Below are 18,493 nucleotides of genomic sequence, written 5' to 3'. Positions count from 1 at the left end.
TCGTAGTGTAGACATACCCCAACAAATTTATTTGGGCATAAGCTTTCGTGGGCTATAACTCACTTCATCAGATGCATGGAGTGAAAAATACAGTAGGCAGGTATAAATATACAGCACATGAAAAGATGGGAGTTGCCTTACCAAGTGGGGGGTCAGTGCTAACGAGGCCAATTCAATCAGGGTGGATGTGGCCCATTCCCAACCATTGACAAGAAGGCATGAGTATCAGACAGAGCCAGAAGGGTACTCAGAAGTCACCAACAAAGAAAGTAACAGAACACCACTAGCCATCACCTACAGCCCCCAACTAAAACCTCTCCAGCGCATCATCAAGGATCTGCAACCTATCCTGGAGGACGATCCTTCACTCTCACAGACCTTGGGAGACTGGCCAGTCCTGGCTTACAGACAGCCCCCCAACTTGCAGCAAATACTCACCAGCAACTGCACACCGCACAACAGAAACACTAACCCAGGAACCAATCCCTGCAACAAACCCCATTGCCAGCTCTGTCCGCATATCTATTCAAGGGACAGCATCATAGGACCTAACCACATCAGCCACACCATCAGGGACTCGTTCACCTGCACATCTATCAGTGTGATATGTGCCAGCAATGCCCCTCTGCCATGTACATTGGCCAAACCGGACAGTCTCTATGCAAAAGAATAAATGGACACAAATCAGACATCAAGAATTGTAACATTCGAAAACCAGTAAGTGAGCACTTCAGTCTCCCTGGATACTCAATAACAAACTTAAAAGTGGCCATTCTTCAATTTAAAAAAACCTTCAAAAACAGACTTCAACGAGAAACTGCGGAACTGGAATTAATTTGCAAACTTGACAACATCAAATTAGGCCTGAATAAAGACTGGGAGTGGCTGGGTCACTACAAAAAGTAATTTTCCCTCTGATACTCACACCTTCTTGTCAACGGTTGGGAATGGGGTTTTGGGGAAAAAATAGTGTGTGATTAGAGTGAACTTGCAAGGGTGTGACTCTGCAACTTTAGCATTCTTGTAACATCACTGACAAAAACAAAATTGTAGTCATGTAGAATTTTATTGAGTCCCATAGTTCTTGTGCTTGCTGCCTCAGCAGCCCTTAGCTGCTGGGAGGAACAACTGCAGGAAAAGTCCTGCTAGCCCCAGAGGTACGCTCAGTGTAGATCAGGGGTCTCAAGGTCCTGGCCCACGGGCCATCAGTGGCCCGAGAACCTCCCCACTGCGACCTGCAGAGGAGAGACACAGGCAGCCACCCCGGCTCTATCTGCTGCAGGTGCTGCCCCCCACAGCTCCCATTGGCTGGGATAGAGGGACAGAGATACCATCACTAGTCACCAGGCAGAGTCAGCCATGGAGGCAGCATCACTTTTTTTCCACAATGAATATAAACAAGTCAAAATACCGAACACAACTATCTGATGCACACCTTGCTGCAATCCTGAAGGTTTCAACTGCTCAGTCACTGAGGCCAAACATCAACAAACTGACAGAACTGAAGCATTGCCAGGTGTCTGGCAAACACTAAAAACTCTCTGGCAGGCAAAGAATTATATAAAGTTGTATGACAGTTTTATTATTTCTAAGAAATTTGAAATAAAAAATACAATATAAATGTTTTCTTTTCTGAACACCATCTTCAGTGACACTGTTGGCCCATTGGGAGGATTTGAGGACTGGCACTGGCCCTAAGGTAAATTGAGTTTGAGACCCCTGGTGTAGATGAAATCTTTGGAGAACTTAGCTGTGAATTCCAACAAGTCTCTACTGAACATGCATGAACTCAGATTTTCAGAGGCTCACAACTTGGCCAAACTTAGGTGGACTTTCACAAGGATGATAAAAGGCACATTCTTGACACCAGGGCAACTCCCCTGCCAGATGTCAAGTTTGTGCTCCAAAGCATGGAGGAGCTAGAGATTCTCAGTGAAATAGTTGTAAGAATTTTTTACAACAAAACAAATCATATTTCCTAACCTCATTCTGAGAAATGGCTGAAGAACTTAGCTGTAACTCTGTTTAAAAAAATTAATAAATAAAATAAAATAAAACTACTTAACCTGAGACAGACACCCAGCATGGAAAATTTCAACCCAAGCAGTTTGGTAAAGCTAAGCAACTGAAAACTATGTTGTCTAATGTAAATTGTCAGGCAACCTTACCTATAGGCATCTTTATTAGCACAGCCTATAATAATAATATGTGTTTGATGCAATATTGAGTGTGCATTTTTAGCACTCTAGGTTATAAAGTTTAGAGAGGGAGGTTTACAGGGAATAATCTCTGCTATTATTGACAGTCCACTTACTAACCTGAATTTTTTTATAAAAGTGGCAAATCTAGAGCTGCATGTTAGATAAGCAGCTCTGTTAGTATAATTTCAAGGGCTTGTCAGAGAAAGATAAGCTTCTCTTATTGCAAAGCTTATTCTGAATTAGTGGAATTAGCTTCCTCAGCTTCAGAGGGACTTGGGTTGGGGTTTTTTTGGTTTTTTTTGTTCCAGATTTCTTCCTCCCCATTCTCCCACCCCCAATAGAAAAAGTATTGACAACTCTGTCTCCAGCACTGTAAAAGCATGGAGAGAAAGTACCCATCTAGAGAGAGCCCCAGAAGGCTATTAACCAAACTGGGCAATGTGATGGACGTGAAGAGATTGACGCATCAGTTCAGCATGGCAGCAGCTAAATCTGACAAAGAATCTGGATTCTCAGGTTTAGAAAAAGATAATTAATTTTCCTCCTGTTGTCTCCTTTAAACTTCACAGTTTGCTTAACAAAAGTATCTTTTTACAGTTCCAGACAACTTGTATGTGGAAGGGTGGGAGAACTTGTGTATAGGGCAAATTTGAAAATCCTGTGACTACACCTCTACCCTGATATAACGCTGTCTTCTGGAGACAAAAAATCTTACCGTGTTATAGGTGAAACCGCGTAATATCAAACTTGCTTTGATCCGCCGGAGCGTGCAGCCCCGCCCCCCGGAGCACTGCTTTACCGCATTATATTTGAATTCATGTTATATCAGGTTGCGTTATATCAGGGAAGAAGTGTACTAAAATCTTCAAAGCCAAGATTTAATACTCTTCTAAAGCTCATTTTGTCAATCTGCATGGTATCAAGGTTTGCTTGAGTCTCTGCTTCTAATGGGCATATTTTTCATTTTAGCTACAGTCTAGGAAAAGTGGCTCCTATTTGGTCATTGCATGACCTATTGAGTTACATGTGATCAGAATGTCAAACAACCTGTTACACTAGAAAGTAATTTTTGTAAGGTTGACTAAAATGGCACATCCAAATAGAGTTTTAATATACACCAAAACTGCAATAATCTTTCCGTTTCATTAGAAAAAAGAATTATATTTGTGAAACTGCCGTACTTTAGTATGCTTTAATAGATTGAATAGGCATGAAGACAAAGTACAATCCTTGGCCTCTCTGAGACTACAACCAGGTGCCAGTTGTGAGGAAAGGTCCACGTAAAAAAAATCTATCACTGAAAATTACTAACTAAAGTCAGAGGCCACTGAGCAGCCATCAGACAATGAATGAAGCCCATATTAGTTGGAGTCCAAAATCAAATTAGCAGCATTGTGCACAATCTGATTGAACAGTGTGGAATCAGTAAATGGGTGGGAGCTTAGAAAGCTTGCTGCATATAAAACAACTAATAACTGGACTTTGTATCTACCAGATGGAAGTGTCAGAGTTCTGTGGAGCTGACCAACTCAGAGATTATGCTGAATGCATTGTGTTTGAACACAGAGGATGGGCCCTGGCAGTACCCACTGGCCACAAGCAATTCCTTCCCAGAACTTTCTCCTGTGGTCATAATGAAAAATGTACTGGTCAAACAGGTGTGTGAGGGGAATAATAATAATATATTGAAAAATATATTTTGCTTTCAGAAGGGCACTTCGCAAATACCTCTTTTAAAGGGTGACGTTCATCTAACTTGTTGCTACACTCATAGAATCATATTATCAGTAAATCTATTAGAGTGAGTCTGTCCCTGGCCAGAGACAGGCTAACATCACAAAGATAGATCAAACATAAGTTTCTTAAGCCTCATACACCTTTGTTAAATCTCTTCATTTTAAAGGGCTCCTGGAAAGATAAGACATATTCAGAAAAAATACTATTAGCACCTCAGATTATTTAAATGAAAGAATTTTAGAAATCTAGCGTACTTTCTGCATTGATGCTTTGCTACTTTACTACTCCTATGGGAATTCTATGCCAAAAAATTTAAAATGCTTTGCAAAATATTTTAAAATTCTGCAAACTGCATATTTTATTTGTCAAAATAACACAATATAAAAAACCGCCAGTTTCAATTATTTTGGTAATATATTTCAAAATACCTGTCAGCAAGTATGTCTGTGACACTACAGATGACAGATTCAGGAAATGTTTTTTGACAAATAGATTCCTTACTAGGCATATTAATACAGAACTTTGAGTGATAATTAATTTAACTTACAATACAGAATTGTATTTCCCGCACCCCTCAGAAGCAGTGCAAAGGCTTGTGGTAGTTACTCCTAATGGTGGAGCTGAGGGAAAGAGAAGTAATTGCTGGGAAGGAGCCTGGGAGTGCATGTGGAGGGTTGTTGGGAGTGGGTGGGAGAAGTATGGAACGGGTTTTTTGGAGGGGGGAAGGGATTGTGAGGGAGTTGGGGAGCTTCCCCCTTGGAGATGCTGGTTCACCCCTAGCCTCTCCCATTCAGTCAGGCACATCTGCCACTGTCACCATGTGTCCCTGCACTCCCACATCCCCATATGGCCCTGCACCACCACTCCCATTCAGCCCCTTGCTCAATGCTGTCCCCCAACTAGCTCCTGTGCCCCTGCCGCAGTCTTCCCCCCACTAGTCTTTCTGAACCCCAGTCCGTGTGACCTCCCCAGCACCCCGTGTGCCCTGTTCTGTCCATCCTCCCCCATATGTGGCCCTGCAGGCAGGGCACTGTGAGAAAGACCACCTCTCCCCCTCCTTCTCCATGGCTGCCTGAGCCAGCTGCCCTCTCTTCTGGCACCACAATGGCCCCTGGTGGCTGAAAAGTGTACCTGCAGTGCCTTCCTGGCAGTATGTATTTCTGGGGTGGGGAAGGAATCTGCAGGGGATGTGAATTCTGTGTGTGTGTGTGTGTGCAGGGGCACAGAATTCCCCCAGGAGTATTTTACTCAGCTCAGACAGTGAAACTAGAATAGTCAGTTTCACTTGCTAGATCTCAAGTATTTAAGAAGGATTTTGAATTCCAATAGTATAAGCAAATGTTAAAATGTAATTCAAAATGAATAAAATATGAAACCATCTCTGCTTATATTGGTTTTTGTCAAAGCTTTTTCTGTTCTAATAAATCTATATTTTTGTGTCTAAATTAAGATGATTCAGCATCTTAGGGGTTACGGTGGACGGAAAGCTGAATATGAGTCAACAGTGTGCCCTTGTTGCCAAGAAGGCTAATGGCATTTTGGGTTGTATAAGTAGGGGCATTCCAGCAGATCGAGGGATGTGATCATTCCCCTCTACTCAGCATTGGTGAGGCCTCATTTGGAGTACTGTGTCCAGTTTTGGGCCCCACACTACAAGAAGGATGTGGATAAATTGGAGAGAGTCCAGCGGAGGGCAACAAAAATGATTAGGGGGCTGGAGCACATGACTTATGAGGAGAGGCTGAGGGAACTGGGATTGTTTAGTCTGCAGAAGAGAAGAATGAGGGGGGATTTGATAGCTGCTTTCAACTACCTGAAAGGGGGTTCCAAAGAGGATGGATCTAGACTGTTCTCAGTGGTAGAAGATGACAGAACAAGGAGTAATGGTCTCAAGTTGCAGAGGGGGAGGTTTAGGTTGGACATTAGGAAAAACTTTTTCACTAGTAGGGTGGTGAAGCACTGGAATGGGTTACCTAGGGAGGTAGTGGAATCTCCTTCCTTAGAGGTTTTTAAGGTCAGGCTTGACAAAGCCCTGGCTGGGATGATTTAGTTGGGTTTGGTCCTGCTTTGAGCAGGGGGTTGGACTAGATGACCTCCTGAGGTCCCTTCCAACCCTGAGATTCTATGATTCTATGATCAAATGTTAAACAATTGTTAAATAAAAAGTAAATTTCAGGGCTTAAGTTGTAACAACTGAATGAACTCATTAAATGATTAGTTTCTCTGCCACATCGTTCTGTCAGTCTATGAGCACATTGTAAGCCACTTTTGAAACATGTACAACTTAAAATAAGGTGTGGGAGAAACCATGTTTCTAACTCTCTCATCAGAGCAGGACCAAAATTTCTTCAGCCTTCCATCTGAGCGAAAAATTCCTGAAAATGCAGTGGGGAAAAATGAATGGGAAGCCTCCAAGCAGAAACCACAATCCAAGTTTAGACTCTCCTGACTTTCTTGTGAGATCTGACAAACTCACAGCCCAGGATGGCATGGTTGCAAGCAAATGTGGTTAAACTTCTGGAGTAGGCATTTATAGGGAAGTCAGTTCTTTGATCTCCACGACATGCTCACTTTAGCTTGACAAAATACATCTCTTCCCCCCACCCCCATTCTTGGAAATGTGGACAAACTGTTAAAGCAGATGCACAAAGCTCCGATCTGGTAGGGGTTAGGCTAGCTTCTCCTACTGTTGCCTTCAGGGTAAGAGGTGGAAAATGAAATACTGGCTCTCTTGGTATGCTAACAAACTTCTCAGGGCATAGTGCAAGCAAAACTTTACCGGTTTTTATAATATACCTAAGTTATGAAATTTTGTAATGTAGTAGAGTGAGGGAGAGAAATTAAGAATAAACAAGGAAGACAGTCCATTGAGTCATAGATCTTCATGTCCGAACCTCTTTATATAAAATAAAGAGGGAGTCATGTTAAAGTAAAATGGAATACTTTACTTCAGCAAACAAAAGCAATTATTATAGGTTAATGATCATGAAATGCATTTCTGCCTTATGATCAGGGCCGGTGCAACCATTTAGGCGACCCACTAGGATTTGGGGGGCGCCATTTTCTTTGCCAGCGACTGCAGCAGCTGGATCTTCAGCCGCCCCAGTTGCCACCGGCATTTAGGCGGAGGGAGCTGGTGCAGGGGAGCACGGGGAGGGCCGCCTGTAGCAAGTGGGGGGGGCGGCATGCAGGGGAACTCCCTGCCCCAGCTCATCCCTGCCCCAGCACCTTCCCGAGCACGCCGTGGCTGCATCACTTCTCCCGCCTCCCAGGTTTGCGGCGCCAAATGAGCAGGGGTGAGCTGCTTCACTTCTCCCGCCTCCCAGGTGAGCGGCGCCAATCAGCTTAGGTGCCGCAAGCCTGGGAGGTGGGACAAGTGAAGCAGCCACGGCGTGCTCAGGGTGCTTGTGCGCAGCGCAGGGGTGAGCTGGGGGGGGTGGGGAGCTGCCGCAAGGGGGGCGCCTCAGGGCGGAGGGAGGGGAGGGCTCAAGGTGGAAGTTTTGCCTAGGGCGCAAAACATCCTTGCACCGGCCCTGCTCATGATAACTAAGCAAATTGGAATATGTTGGGTCAGTCAACTGTGTTGGAATGGTCCTTTGAATACAGTGATCATTGCCAAAAATAAGGGGGTGTATTGATTCATTGTCCCACACAATTCTTGGTGCAACAGCTATGAGACAGATTCAAAAAAAATAAAAAATCACAGGTTAGACCATCAGCATTTTGTCTTTTTCTCCTCTGTTTCAGACCAGGCAAGCAGCTTAGGAGAACTACTAGAACAGCACCATCCTTCTACATCGAAACACATACTAGCTGTGCAAATCAGCTGTGCTGATTTTAAAGTGAAAATGTAGGCTACTATAATTCTGTTAAACTCAGTGCAATTTATCTGTGAAGTTTTTACAAGTCTTGTAAAAGTCACTCACCCATGCATTCACAAAGCCTTTCTGGACAAGTGCTGTTGACAGCTGCAAAATTTAAGCTTTCATTTAAAAAAAAAGCTGTAAAGTAAGCTTTCCAAATGTGAATCGGCTGAGATGAATAGAATAATTTAGGAAAAGGGAGAGTGATACAAAGTGAGGTTTTGATAGGAGACGAAAGACCAGAGAACACAGTGTCAAGGGGAAAAATGAGTGATGGAAGGTGGAGGGAGGAAATGGACAATGTAGGAAAATATGTATTATGAGAAAGGAATCCAGGAAAGTAAAGAAGAGCAAGATAGCATGTAGAAGCATCAACCAAATTGGGGCCACTTTATGCTAGGTTTTGTACAAACATATAGTAAATGACAGGCCTTGCACCAAAGCGCTTGCCCTTTAAAGCTATGCCTATGCTACCAGCTAGGAGAATGATTTCCCCTGTGTACGCATACTCATGCTAGCTAAAGTATAAATAGTAGTGTAGCCACTGTAGCACTGGTAATGGCAGCAAGGCTGAGTACAAACTTGGCTGAAATTGTTGGGTATGTGCTTGGCATGACTCAGCTGCTGCTACCGTTGCTATTTATTCTTGTGCTAGGTTGATGAGAGGTAGCGTAAGTATATGTACATGAGCAAGAGAATTACACCCCTACCACTTGCTATAGATGTAGCCTAAGGCTTCAAATTCTACAGCCCATCTGTATTCTGTATATCTAAGGTATTTATGGACCCCCTATTACCATAATCTCTGAGCACCTCACAATGTGAAGTAGGAAGGTAATATTCCTATTTTACAGATGAGAAACAGTTTCTCTGCCTCTAAGTGGTTTGCCCAAAGTAATATTGGTCGCTTGTGGAATAGCAGGGAATTGAACCAGAGCCTCTTGAGTCCTAGGCTAGTATCCTAACCACAGGATCATCCTTCCTCTGCCATTTGCTGTTCATCAAAGCACTTAATTCTGTGGTAAAGTGCTTTGTTAAATACAGATGGACTCTAGCTCATGTTTAAATGCTTTGTTGCATTGGCATCTAAAAGACCCACCATTAAAGGTAGATAAGACAAATAAGTGGGAGGTAGGGTGGATGTCATAGGATAGGTTTAGCTGAGGGCACAATTTTGAGCCAATTAGTATCAATGTGGTAAGTGATTTTTTTTTTAATCAAGATGGTTGCTAATGTTACAAATATTTAATTTTTTCAAATTGCCAGGGGTGTAACTTCAGGAAGGGAGAGGCGGCACAGGTGTTTTTCTCCCACAGTAATAGACTTTAAGCTTGTCAACACACAAATTTGCACCAGTTTAACCAAAGGTGTGGTGTTGAAAGGGTGCAACTTTGTGTGTAGAACAGGTGTTTCTCCTTGGGCTAGTAGGCGTTAGGTACACTTCAGGTGCTAGGTTTTTGTATAATATGTGGTTTCAGTAAATTTTAAAACTACAGCACTTGTTAGTGACCACCTATTTTGTTAGAAATAACTGAGACTGTTTCACGCACTTGCTGTAAGAATAGGAGACAGGATTAGAGTTCCTATGTCTCAACTAATATATAATTTCAACTTCTAGATAGAATGTTTGTGCAGCATTCATCTGAATGTTTTTTTAAAATCATAACTTTAAGTGTTGTGGCTTTCTTTCAAAGTTGTCTGGACACTTGTAGTTATTATTCTCTTATTATATCCTCAAGTCCAGGGTTGCTTCCAGCTTGTGTTAGCATAAATAGGAATGCTAAAACTGAATGGCTTCTAAATGTATTTGCTGTTCAGCAGTAAATAGATTCTGAATTACAGTTTTGTCTCTAGCAGTGTCCTCAAATGTCACAAGAAGGGAAGAATGAATTTATAGGAAGTGAAACCTACTCCGATTGCATTATAACTGGCAGCATTTAGCAACAATGTCTACAGACATTGGCACTAGGCTCACTTGTTCTGATAAAACTTTTCTAACATTTTTCTTACACTGTTAGTTGTGATAATTCCACTTTTTCCACCCATACTTCTCAGGGAAGCAGTTCATCGCAGCTTCAGTCTTGGACTATTCAGCCATCTTTTGAAGTGATTCCAGCTCAGCCACAGTGTTTCTTCATCCAGCCATCTACCCTCCCATTAACCCTCACCTTCTTGGTGAAAAGAGAAGTGACTCTACTAATTACCTGCCCATCCTGAACTCCTACGCAAAGACAGCACCACATCCCAGCAAAAGAGATCGTGTCTGGGATCTGGAGGAAAGAGGGAGAACCAGTGGACAGAAATGGCTTTGCACAGATACTGCTATGTCCAATAAGACTAGTTTATTGCCCTCTAGTGCTTGCCCCCAAGTATCACCTGACTCTAAGCCTGGTCAGGACTCTACTCAGCAGAGTTCTCCAACTTTGATGGCAGATGGCTTAATGTCAACTATTGATGGCTTTCAGTATATTTCTGCTGCCAAACAGAAGGCCCCAGGTTTGATTCCCTTTTCCCCTACTAGACTCCTCCAGATATCAGACTGCAAATCTCCTGAGATGGAGAATCCAGTACATCATATGATGCAATTAGCAACCTGCAGCCCACCTTTGGCAGCAGAAGAACTTTATACTACTCCTGAGCTATTGTTGCAGCAGCAACGCAAGCGCTTTCAGAATACCTTTGTTGTGCTGCACAGGTCTGGATTGCTGGAGATCACCTTGAAAACCAAGGAGCTGATTCATCAGAACCAGGTAACCCAGATTGAACTGGACCGACTGAAGCAGCAAACACAATTGTTCATGCAGGCAATAAAGAGCAATGCTCCTCAGGCCTGGGCAGAGCTAGAGGCATCCCTAACAGGATCAGATAAAGCTGACAGCAGCCTTGAGGCTTCTCCTACATATCCCAACATGTAGCGCAAAAGATATATAGCTGGTCAAGTGATTAGAGTGCCTCTCTTCCTCTGTCTCTAGCTTTTACAAGAGCATTTTTTAAGTTTGAGACTACTTTTAAAACTCATTCGCAAAGCAGCATGCCATTAATAAATTGTCCCAAATGCCAGTTGTGAGACTGGCACAATGGGAGGCATAGGCAGGAATTAGTACTGCTTCATGTGACTTGGAATTGAGTAACTGTGCTCTTCTTTGGGCCATGAAGGTGTGAAAGTGCTATGATGTGATGTGTTCTCATTCTTATGATGGAGAACATTGCAAATGGCTCTTTCCTGGCAAGCACCTTTTTTCACCTCCTATCTCCAGACAGCCAATTCACAGAATGGGACAAAAGACCTGGTCTAGGGTAGCCGCTTATGAATTGATAGGGAAAGAGGAAACTTGATGGGTAACATGGTATCTCTGGCTTTGTGTTAATATTCCAAAGATACAAGGTGGCCTTGCTTTTGGATAATCACTATATTGAACAAATTGAGATCTGCTTGCATTAAAGCTGCACTCCATATGTTGAATTGCTTGAGCAAAGTGGGGATGGGGAAGTGAGGGATGTGATAGTTCTAGGCACGCCCTGTCAGTCTGCCTATTTTAATTTCTTTAAAGTTGAGAGCTGGGTGAAAATTTGAAAGCACTAGACCTGCACTGGAAGTGTCTATTCCAAAGCCGGTTTATTTGTACTGCCCATTAATGGCTAACAACTGTTCTAAGCAAGGTGGCTTTGGATTTCCCAAGTATGCAATGAGTTAAACGCTGACAGCTTTTTTTTAAAAAGTAATGAAGTGATATTTTTTAAATGCATTACAATGAAGATTTGTAGATTCCAAGGCCAGAAGGGACCATTGTGATCAACTAGTATGACTTCCTGTATATCATAGGCTATAGAACTTCCCCAAAATACGTTCCTCGCTAGGCAGCTAGCAAGACCAGCTATGCATCCTTTCGGCTTTATCCAGTTTAGGAGAGACTCTTTTCTAGCTGTGAAATCAGCTTGCTGAGTTTAAAGAAGGAAAAAAATGGTTGTACAGGTCCTAGAGTGAAGCAAGCCTTGTTTTTCTTTTTATGAGAAATATCTGATTGTATCACTAGAAAAGACGCTGGTCACCTTGGGGACATCTTCCCAAGAATATGACCTTGAACACTTTTTAATGTTCTCTTCAGTATGAGTATTATCATTCGCAACTTGATTGTCTTGAAGCATGCACTTACACACTGATGCTGGTAGAGGCATTAGACCTTAGTGTCAGCTGTACCCGACAATCTTGTTTCAAAAGCTGTTCTACAGACACATTCATATTGTTCGAATTTGACTTGTCACTCTCCTTTTTATTCCCTTCAACTTGAGCCATGTCTTTCAAATACTCCTCTGTATAAGGAGATTTTAAATATGGTCATCTAAGAATGAAGTGAACAGTCTCTCCCATTCTAAATTATATGATCAGAGTCTGATCCCTTTGGTTTGACAGTGTTTTTCAAACAAAACTTGCATTTCATGTGATCAAGTATTGCCTGGACATTCTTACATTCCTGTATGTATTTCAGTTTCTCAAAAAGAAACCTAAAAGCATTCCAGTTAGAAAGTTTGAGTTGGCCTTTTGTCTTTAAATTCAGTGATGTGACCCTTTCATCCTTCTGATGGTCTCAAATGAACATTGCAGGAGGTCCTAAAGAATTCACCTGCAGCATTACTGTAACAAATGCCTTAGGAAACTTTGGAGGTAGGAGAAGAGTCTTCCCTTTTCAGCATCTTACTTAGCTCACTGAAAAGGAGTTGCACACGTGCCTCAAGGAGGGATGGAACATGAAAGTCAGACTTGGACTGACCTCTGGAGATAGAGAGAGATTTCCCTCAAAACCCAACTGAATAGTAGCTGATTGAGCACCATCCCAGCTGTGGGGTAGAGCACCATCAAAGAAAGCAGGGAGAAGGGGGTAGTGGATAGGAATTTGGCCAAAATCTTATGTGGGTTTCCTGTGTTGCCTCATATCTGAAGTTAGCTTGCTACTGTTAACACATTGCATAGTGACACCAAATTCAAACAAGAGGCTGTATATGCCAGGAGGGCATCACACATTCTGAGCCAAACACTGAGACACCTGAGCCCACTAGAGAATCATAACAAAGTTACTGCAGTGGAGCTTCCAACCCCCTTATTGAAAGGGAGTAAAGGTTGTTCCCTTGATCTGAGTTATACAGGTGTTTGTGTATGGGATTGCAGAGAGGGGAATAGACATGTGAGCCACCTAGTCCTATCCTCAAAGGTCCCTTCTCTTTCCTTGGAAGCTCTGCTTCTCCCATCTGAGGCTGTGGAGAATCTTAATAAATAGGGTCTGAATTTAGGAATGACTGTTCTAGAATGTGAAGTGATGGATCTAGAATTAATTGTGGACATTTTAGAGATGAAGAGGAACGAAGGGGGGGATGACAGAAATTCAGTCCCAGATGATTGAAGGGAAGAGAGGGAGGCTCCCACTTGCTCCACTCTGGTGGAGCAGAGAGGGCAGAAAATTACCCTAACAGGATATAGTGTACTTCCTGATGTAGGAAAACCCTGGACAGTGTAAATCTGCTGTAGCTCACACAACATCACAGGCTCTCTCACGAGGGGTGGGCTAAAAGTGGTATACTCAGAGCTGGTGGATCTTTCTAACTAGTGTAGTTTTATATAAAATATATGTGAACATAGTAAAACTGTGAATAGAAGTTCAGCAACTGCTTAGAAATCATACTGCTTGTCAGAATCCCAACTTCTTATTCAGTCAGTTCTGAATTAGAAAAATCTTCAAAGCTACTGAATAAATCTGGGGTCACCTAGGACCCATGTCCCCAGATAAATTAGCAGTTAAGGTCATTAAAGAAGTATGCTGGAGGGCACTGATTGTAGATATACAAAAAGCTGTCAAACCTCAGATTACTCATATGTCTCTTAGCTGCTTTTATTGCTGGAAGCTTTACTGAAGCTTTATATAGCAAAAGCTTTCCTACCCTAGTTGTAAGTTTAGTAAAATGAAAGGGCATGGAACTATGGTGAGAGAATTCATTGGTTTTTAGTAGACTTGGTCTGAAGCTGAAGCCAGTTCTAGACTGAATCCAGAAACAGCCTAGCAAGATTGTCTAAAAACATCAGCCTCTTCAATGAAACAATTCTGTAAGCATAGGCCCTGGAGGTTTTGGAGGTTTTTTGATCTATGAATCAACTAGAACAGTGTTTCCCAAACTTGTTCCACCGCTTGTGTAGGGAAAGCCCCAAGTGGGCCGGGCCAGTTTGTTTACCTGCCGCGTCCGCGAACTGTGGCCAGTGGGAGCCGGGATCGGCCGGACCTGTGGACGTGGCAGGTAAACAAACCGGCCCGAACCGTAGCCAGTGGGAGCCGCGATTGGCCAGACCTGTGGACGCGGCAGGTAAACAAACCAGCCCAGCCCACCAGGGGCTTTCCCTACACAAGCGGTGGAACAAGTTTGGGAAACACTGAACTAGAATTTGCTTTAACAACCTAGACTTAAACCAGAGGTCCTGAGCTCTGAAAGATCATTTAAACAGTTTCTGTAGCTTCAGCTGTTGCTGCTGCCACCAACTGGCTGAAGTGACAAGGAAAGGGGAAGGTTGATGGGTCAAGCAGACTTCTGCTTTCATGTAAAAGTTTTAATAACTTTATACATCTTCAAGTATCAGAGGGGTAGCCGTGTTAGTCTGGATCTGTAAAAAGCAAAAGTCCGGTGGCACCTTATAGACTAACAGACGTATTGGAGCATAAGCTTTTATGGGTGAATACCCATTTGTCAGATGCAGAACTCTTTGTTGCTTTATACAGCTTGAATTTTTAATTGCTTTAATGAAGTTTTTTTTAAACTTTGATAACTCTGGTTGATTGTAAATATTTTCTGTACCTTCAAGTGCATTGCAAAATCTGAATACCGTAGTATGAGAACTTGATTACAAAATGTGATTTTTTTTTCTGTAAAACTTTCTAGAGACAGACTGTGAAAGATTAATGAAATAAAGTATGTGCCTGAAAAATTGTGGGTTGCTATAATACTATTAAACTATGGAGTTCTTTACCACAAAATACTCTACACAGACACACTCCTGGGGGAATTCTGTGCCACTGCACACACACAGAATTCATGCCTCCTGCAGATGTTTTTTCCCCCCCTGCAGAAAATACAGTCTGCCAGAAAGGTGCTGCAGTTACACCTAGCGCCCACCAGGGGCTGCTTTGAAACTAGAAGAGATGGCAGCTGGCTCAGCCAGCCCTGGAGAGGAAGGGTCAGAGGCTGTCTTCCTCACAGCACCCTGCCCGCAGGGCCATGTGAAGAGACATGGGGGGATGGACAGAGCAGGGAACACTGGGCTGCTGGGGGGTGATACAGGCTGGGGTTCAAAAAGGGTAGTGGGGGGGGACGACAGACTGGGGTGGGCACAGGAGCTAGTGAGGTAACAGCATTGAGTCAGGGGCTGAATGGGAATGGGTGCGTAGAGCCACATAAGGGCAGAGGGTGCAGGGATACATGGGGATGGGGGGAAGAGGTGGCTGGGGAGGGCAGGGAGAAGGGACACATGGGGATTGTGACAGATGTGTCTGACTGAAATGGGAGAGACTAGGGGTCAGCTAGAGTCTTCATGGGGGAGGCGCCCCAACTTCCTACCAATCCTCTTTCCCTACTTTTCTTCCTCTAAGTTCACTCCTAGGCTCCTTCCCAGCAATTACTGCCCTCTCCCTCAGCTCCTCCGTTACCCTTGACTCAGCCAAGCCTTTGCACTGCTTCTGAGGGGTGCAGGAAATACAGTTCTGTATTATAGTTTAAATAAATTATTACTCAAAGTTCTGTATTAATATACCTGGTAAGAAATCTAATTGTCCAAAAAAAGAACAGGAGTACTTGTGGCACCTTAGAGACTAACAAATTTATTTCAGCATGAGCTTTCGTGAGCAACAGCTCACTTCTTCGGATGCATAGAATGGAACACACAGTCAGGAGATATTTATACATATAGAGAACATGAAAAGGTGGAAGTATGCATACCAACAGGAAGAGTCTAATCAATTGAGATGAGCTGCTATCAGCAGGAGAAATTTTTGTCCAAAAAAGATTCAGGAATTTTTTTTGTCTGTATTGATACAGACATACTTGCTGACAGGTATTTTGAAATAAATTACCAAAATAATTGAAACTGACATGATTATATTGTGTTATTTTGACAATCTGCAGAATTTTAAAATATTATGTGTAGAATTTTTAATTTCTTGGTGCAGAATTCCTCCAGGAGTAACGAACAGCACTACAGTGACATGCAGCTGGTTCTGGAGCAATGGGTACCAACAAGTGGCATGTATTAGCACGTCCCTACAAAAAGTACCACAGGATCTTTAATGTTAATCTATGCCTATTATATCTCCACTAAAGGGGCAAACGGTTTGGAAAAGAAGAGGTAAAATTAGATTTCTCAAAACATTCAAAATATGTTGTGAAAAATCCTGCACTGGCATAGAGATGGGCTAGATAATCAAACAAATCATTTCTATCTCGAACTTGCATAATTATGTGAAAACTGCAAGAAGCATGCTGTCTGTGTAGGGGTAGACACCTACACTGATTGCTAATCTTGTCAGCCAAATGTGCAAAAGTTGAAACTGCAAACTGCTAATGTGGGTTATCTCCTCTCAAAGAGGAAGCAATACTTTTTTCAGGAGCCAAGAATTTCAGTCTCTCCCCAAGAAGGATGTTCTTGAATCATACAATCTATACAATTGCATCCAGCGTTTTCAGCCCTGACTTCAGGAAGGTCAAGCTGCCAGATCAGTGATGTAGGGCAAATTCTGCTCCCAGTTTCCCATCCTTTGCGCTGCCCAAGTGCCAGAAAGGAAACAGAAACCAGTCACTGTCCTGTTAGGGATTATCCCAGCATGCAGGAGTTGCTCACATCCATAGAGGCAGAGTAGCTGGCTGCTATGCTATCTTCCTCATCACCCCTGCTGCAGAAGTGGAGAAAGGGAGTGGCTGCACTCTGGCTATCCATAGCTGGTATGTGGTTCTTTGGGATATGTCTAGATCAGGGGTAGGCAACCTATGGCACGGGTGCCAAAGGCGGCACACGAGCTGATTTTCAGTGGCACTCACACTGCCCGGGTCCTGGCCACTGGTCAGGGGGGCTCTGCATTTTAATTTAATTTTAAATGAAGCTTCTTAAACATTTTTAAAACCATATTTACTTCACATACAACAATAATTTAGTTATATATTATAGACTTATAGAAAGAGACCTTCTAAAAACATTTAAGTGTATTACTGGCACGCAAAACCTTAAATTAGAGTGAATAAATGAAGACTCGGCACACCACTTCTGAAAGGTTGCAGACCCCTGGTCTAGATGACAAAAAACAGGGTTGGTTTTTTGTTGTTTTGTTTTTTTAATCAAATTCATAGATTACAAACCCAGAAGGGACCATTGTGATCTAGTTTGACCTGCATAACACAGGCCATAGGACTCAGAATTAATTCTTGTTTGAGCTAAACCGTATCTTTTAGAAAAGCATCCAGTAGTGATTTTAAAATTGCCAGAGATGGAGAATCCACCAGTTGTTCCAATGGTTAATTGCCTTCACTGTTAAAAATGTGTGCCTGATTTTAAGTCTGAATGTGTCTAGTTTCAATTTTCAGGCACTGGCTCTTGTTACACCTTTGTCTGCTGGATTGAAGAGCCCTCTGTCAAATTTCTGTTCCCTATGTAGGTACTTACAGACTGTGAACAAGTCACCCTTTAACCTTATCTTTAATAAAGTAAACAGACTCAAGGAGTTCAATTACTTAATGTTTTCCTATCGATATCATGGCTCTTCCCTGAACCCTCTGCAATTTATCAACATCCTTCTTGAATTGTGAGTACCAGGACTGTTCCAGAAGTGAGTGTTCCAGAAGTGGTCACTGCCAAATACAAAGGTAATATAACCTGTCTCTCCTCCTTGATAATTTCTTGGTTTATACATCCAATGATTGCATTAGTCCTTTTGGCCACAGCATCACACGGGGAGCTCATGTTCAGTGGATTATCCACTAGGGCCTTCAACTCCTTCGGAGTCATAGCTTCCCAGAATAGAGTCCCCTCTCCACTCCCCCTAACTCCCCTCCCCCGCATCTTATAAGCATGGCCTGCATTCTCTGTTCCTAGATGTATGACTTTTTGCATTCTGTGATACTGAAACACATATTGTTTGCCCCCAGTTTACCAAGTGATGGGATTATATATCGTTTCCCTAATCTTTGTCATCTGTAAACTTTATCAGTAATTATTTTGTTTTCTTCCAGGTCATTGATAAAAGTGTTAAATAGGATAGGGGAAAGAGCCTGCAAGACCAACTAAAAACACACACTTAGTGATGATTCCTCATTTACAATAAAATATTGAGACAGATCAGTTAACCAGTTTTAATCCATTTTGTGTGCCATGTTGATTTGATATCATTCTCTTTTCTTAATCAAACCATCATGCAGTACCAAGACAAATGGCTTACAGAAGTCTGTGTGTTACATCAGCGCTATTAACTTTATCAACAAAACTTGTAATCTCATTGTTTATATATATGTATCAAGTTAGTTTGATCTAAAGTACTGTGTCCAATTCTGGGTGACACACAAGATAAAACGTGGATAAATTGAAGAGAGTCCTGAAGTGTGTAACAAAAATGATAAAAGGTTTAGAAGATCTGACCTATGAAGAAAGGTTTAAAAAAACTGGGCATGTTTAGT

The 18,493-nt window shown here is 42.4% G+C and overlaps 1 protein-coding gene across 1 annotated transcript; it reads left to right on the top strand.

The window, feature by feature from the left end:
- The first annotated feature begins 2,743 nt into the window (after positions 1-2,743).
- Positions 2,744-13,944, top strand: CIPC (CLOCK interacting pacemaker). Its single transcript, XM_045012509.1, is given in 3 exon segments — positions 2,744-3,859; positions 9,857-9,926; positions 9,929-13,944. Coding segments are annotated over 3 exon segments (978 nt in total). The 5' UTR covers positions 2,744-3,739; the 3' UTR covers positions 10,717-13,944.
- Positions 13,945-18,493: the final 4,549 nt, after the last annotated feature.

This window comes from Mauremys mutica, chromosome 4 (assembly GCF_020497125.1).
Source record: "Mauremys mutica isolate MM-2020 ecotype Southern chromosome 4, ASM2049712v1, whole genome shotgun sequence".
NCBI classification, from domain to species: domain Eukaryota; kingdom Metazoa; phylum Chordata; order Testudines; family Geoemydidae; genus Mauremys; species Mauremys mutica.
Note: the sequence above shows the minus strand (reverse complement) of the source record. Positions and strands in the feature narration are given on the sequence as shown.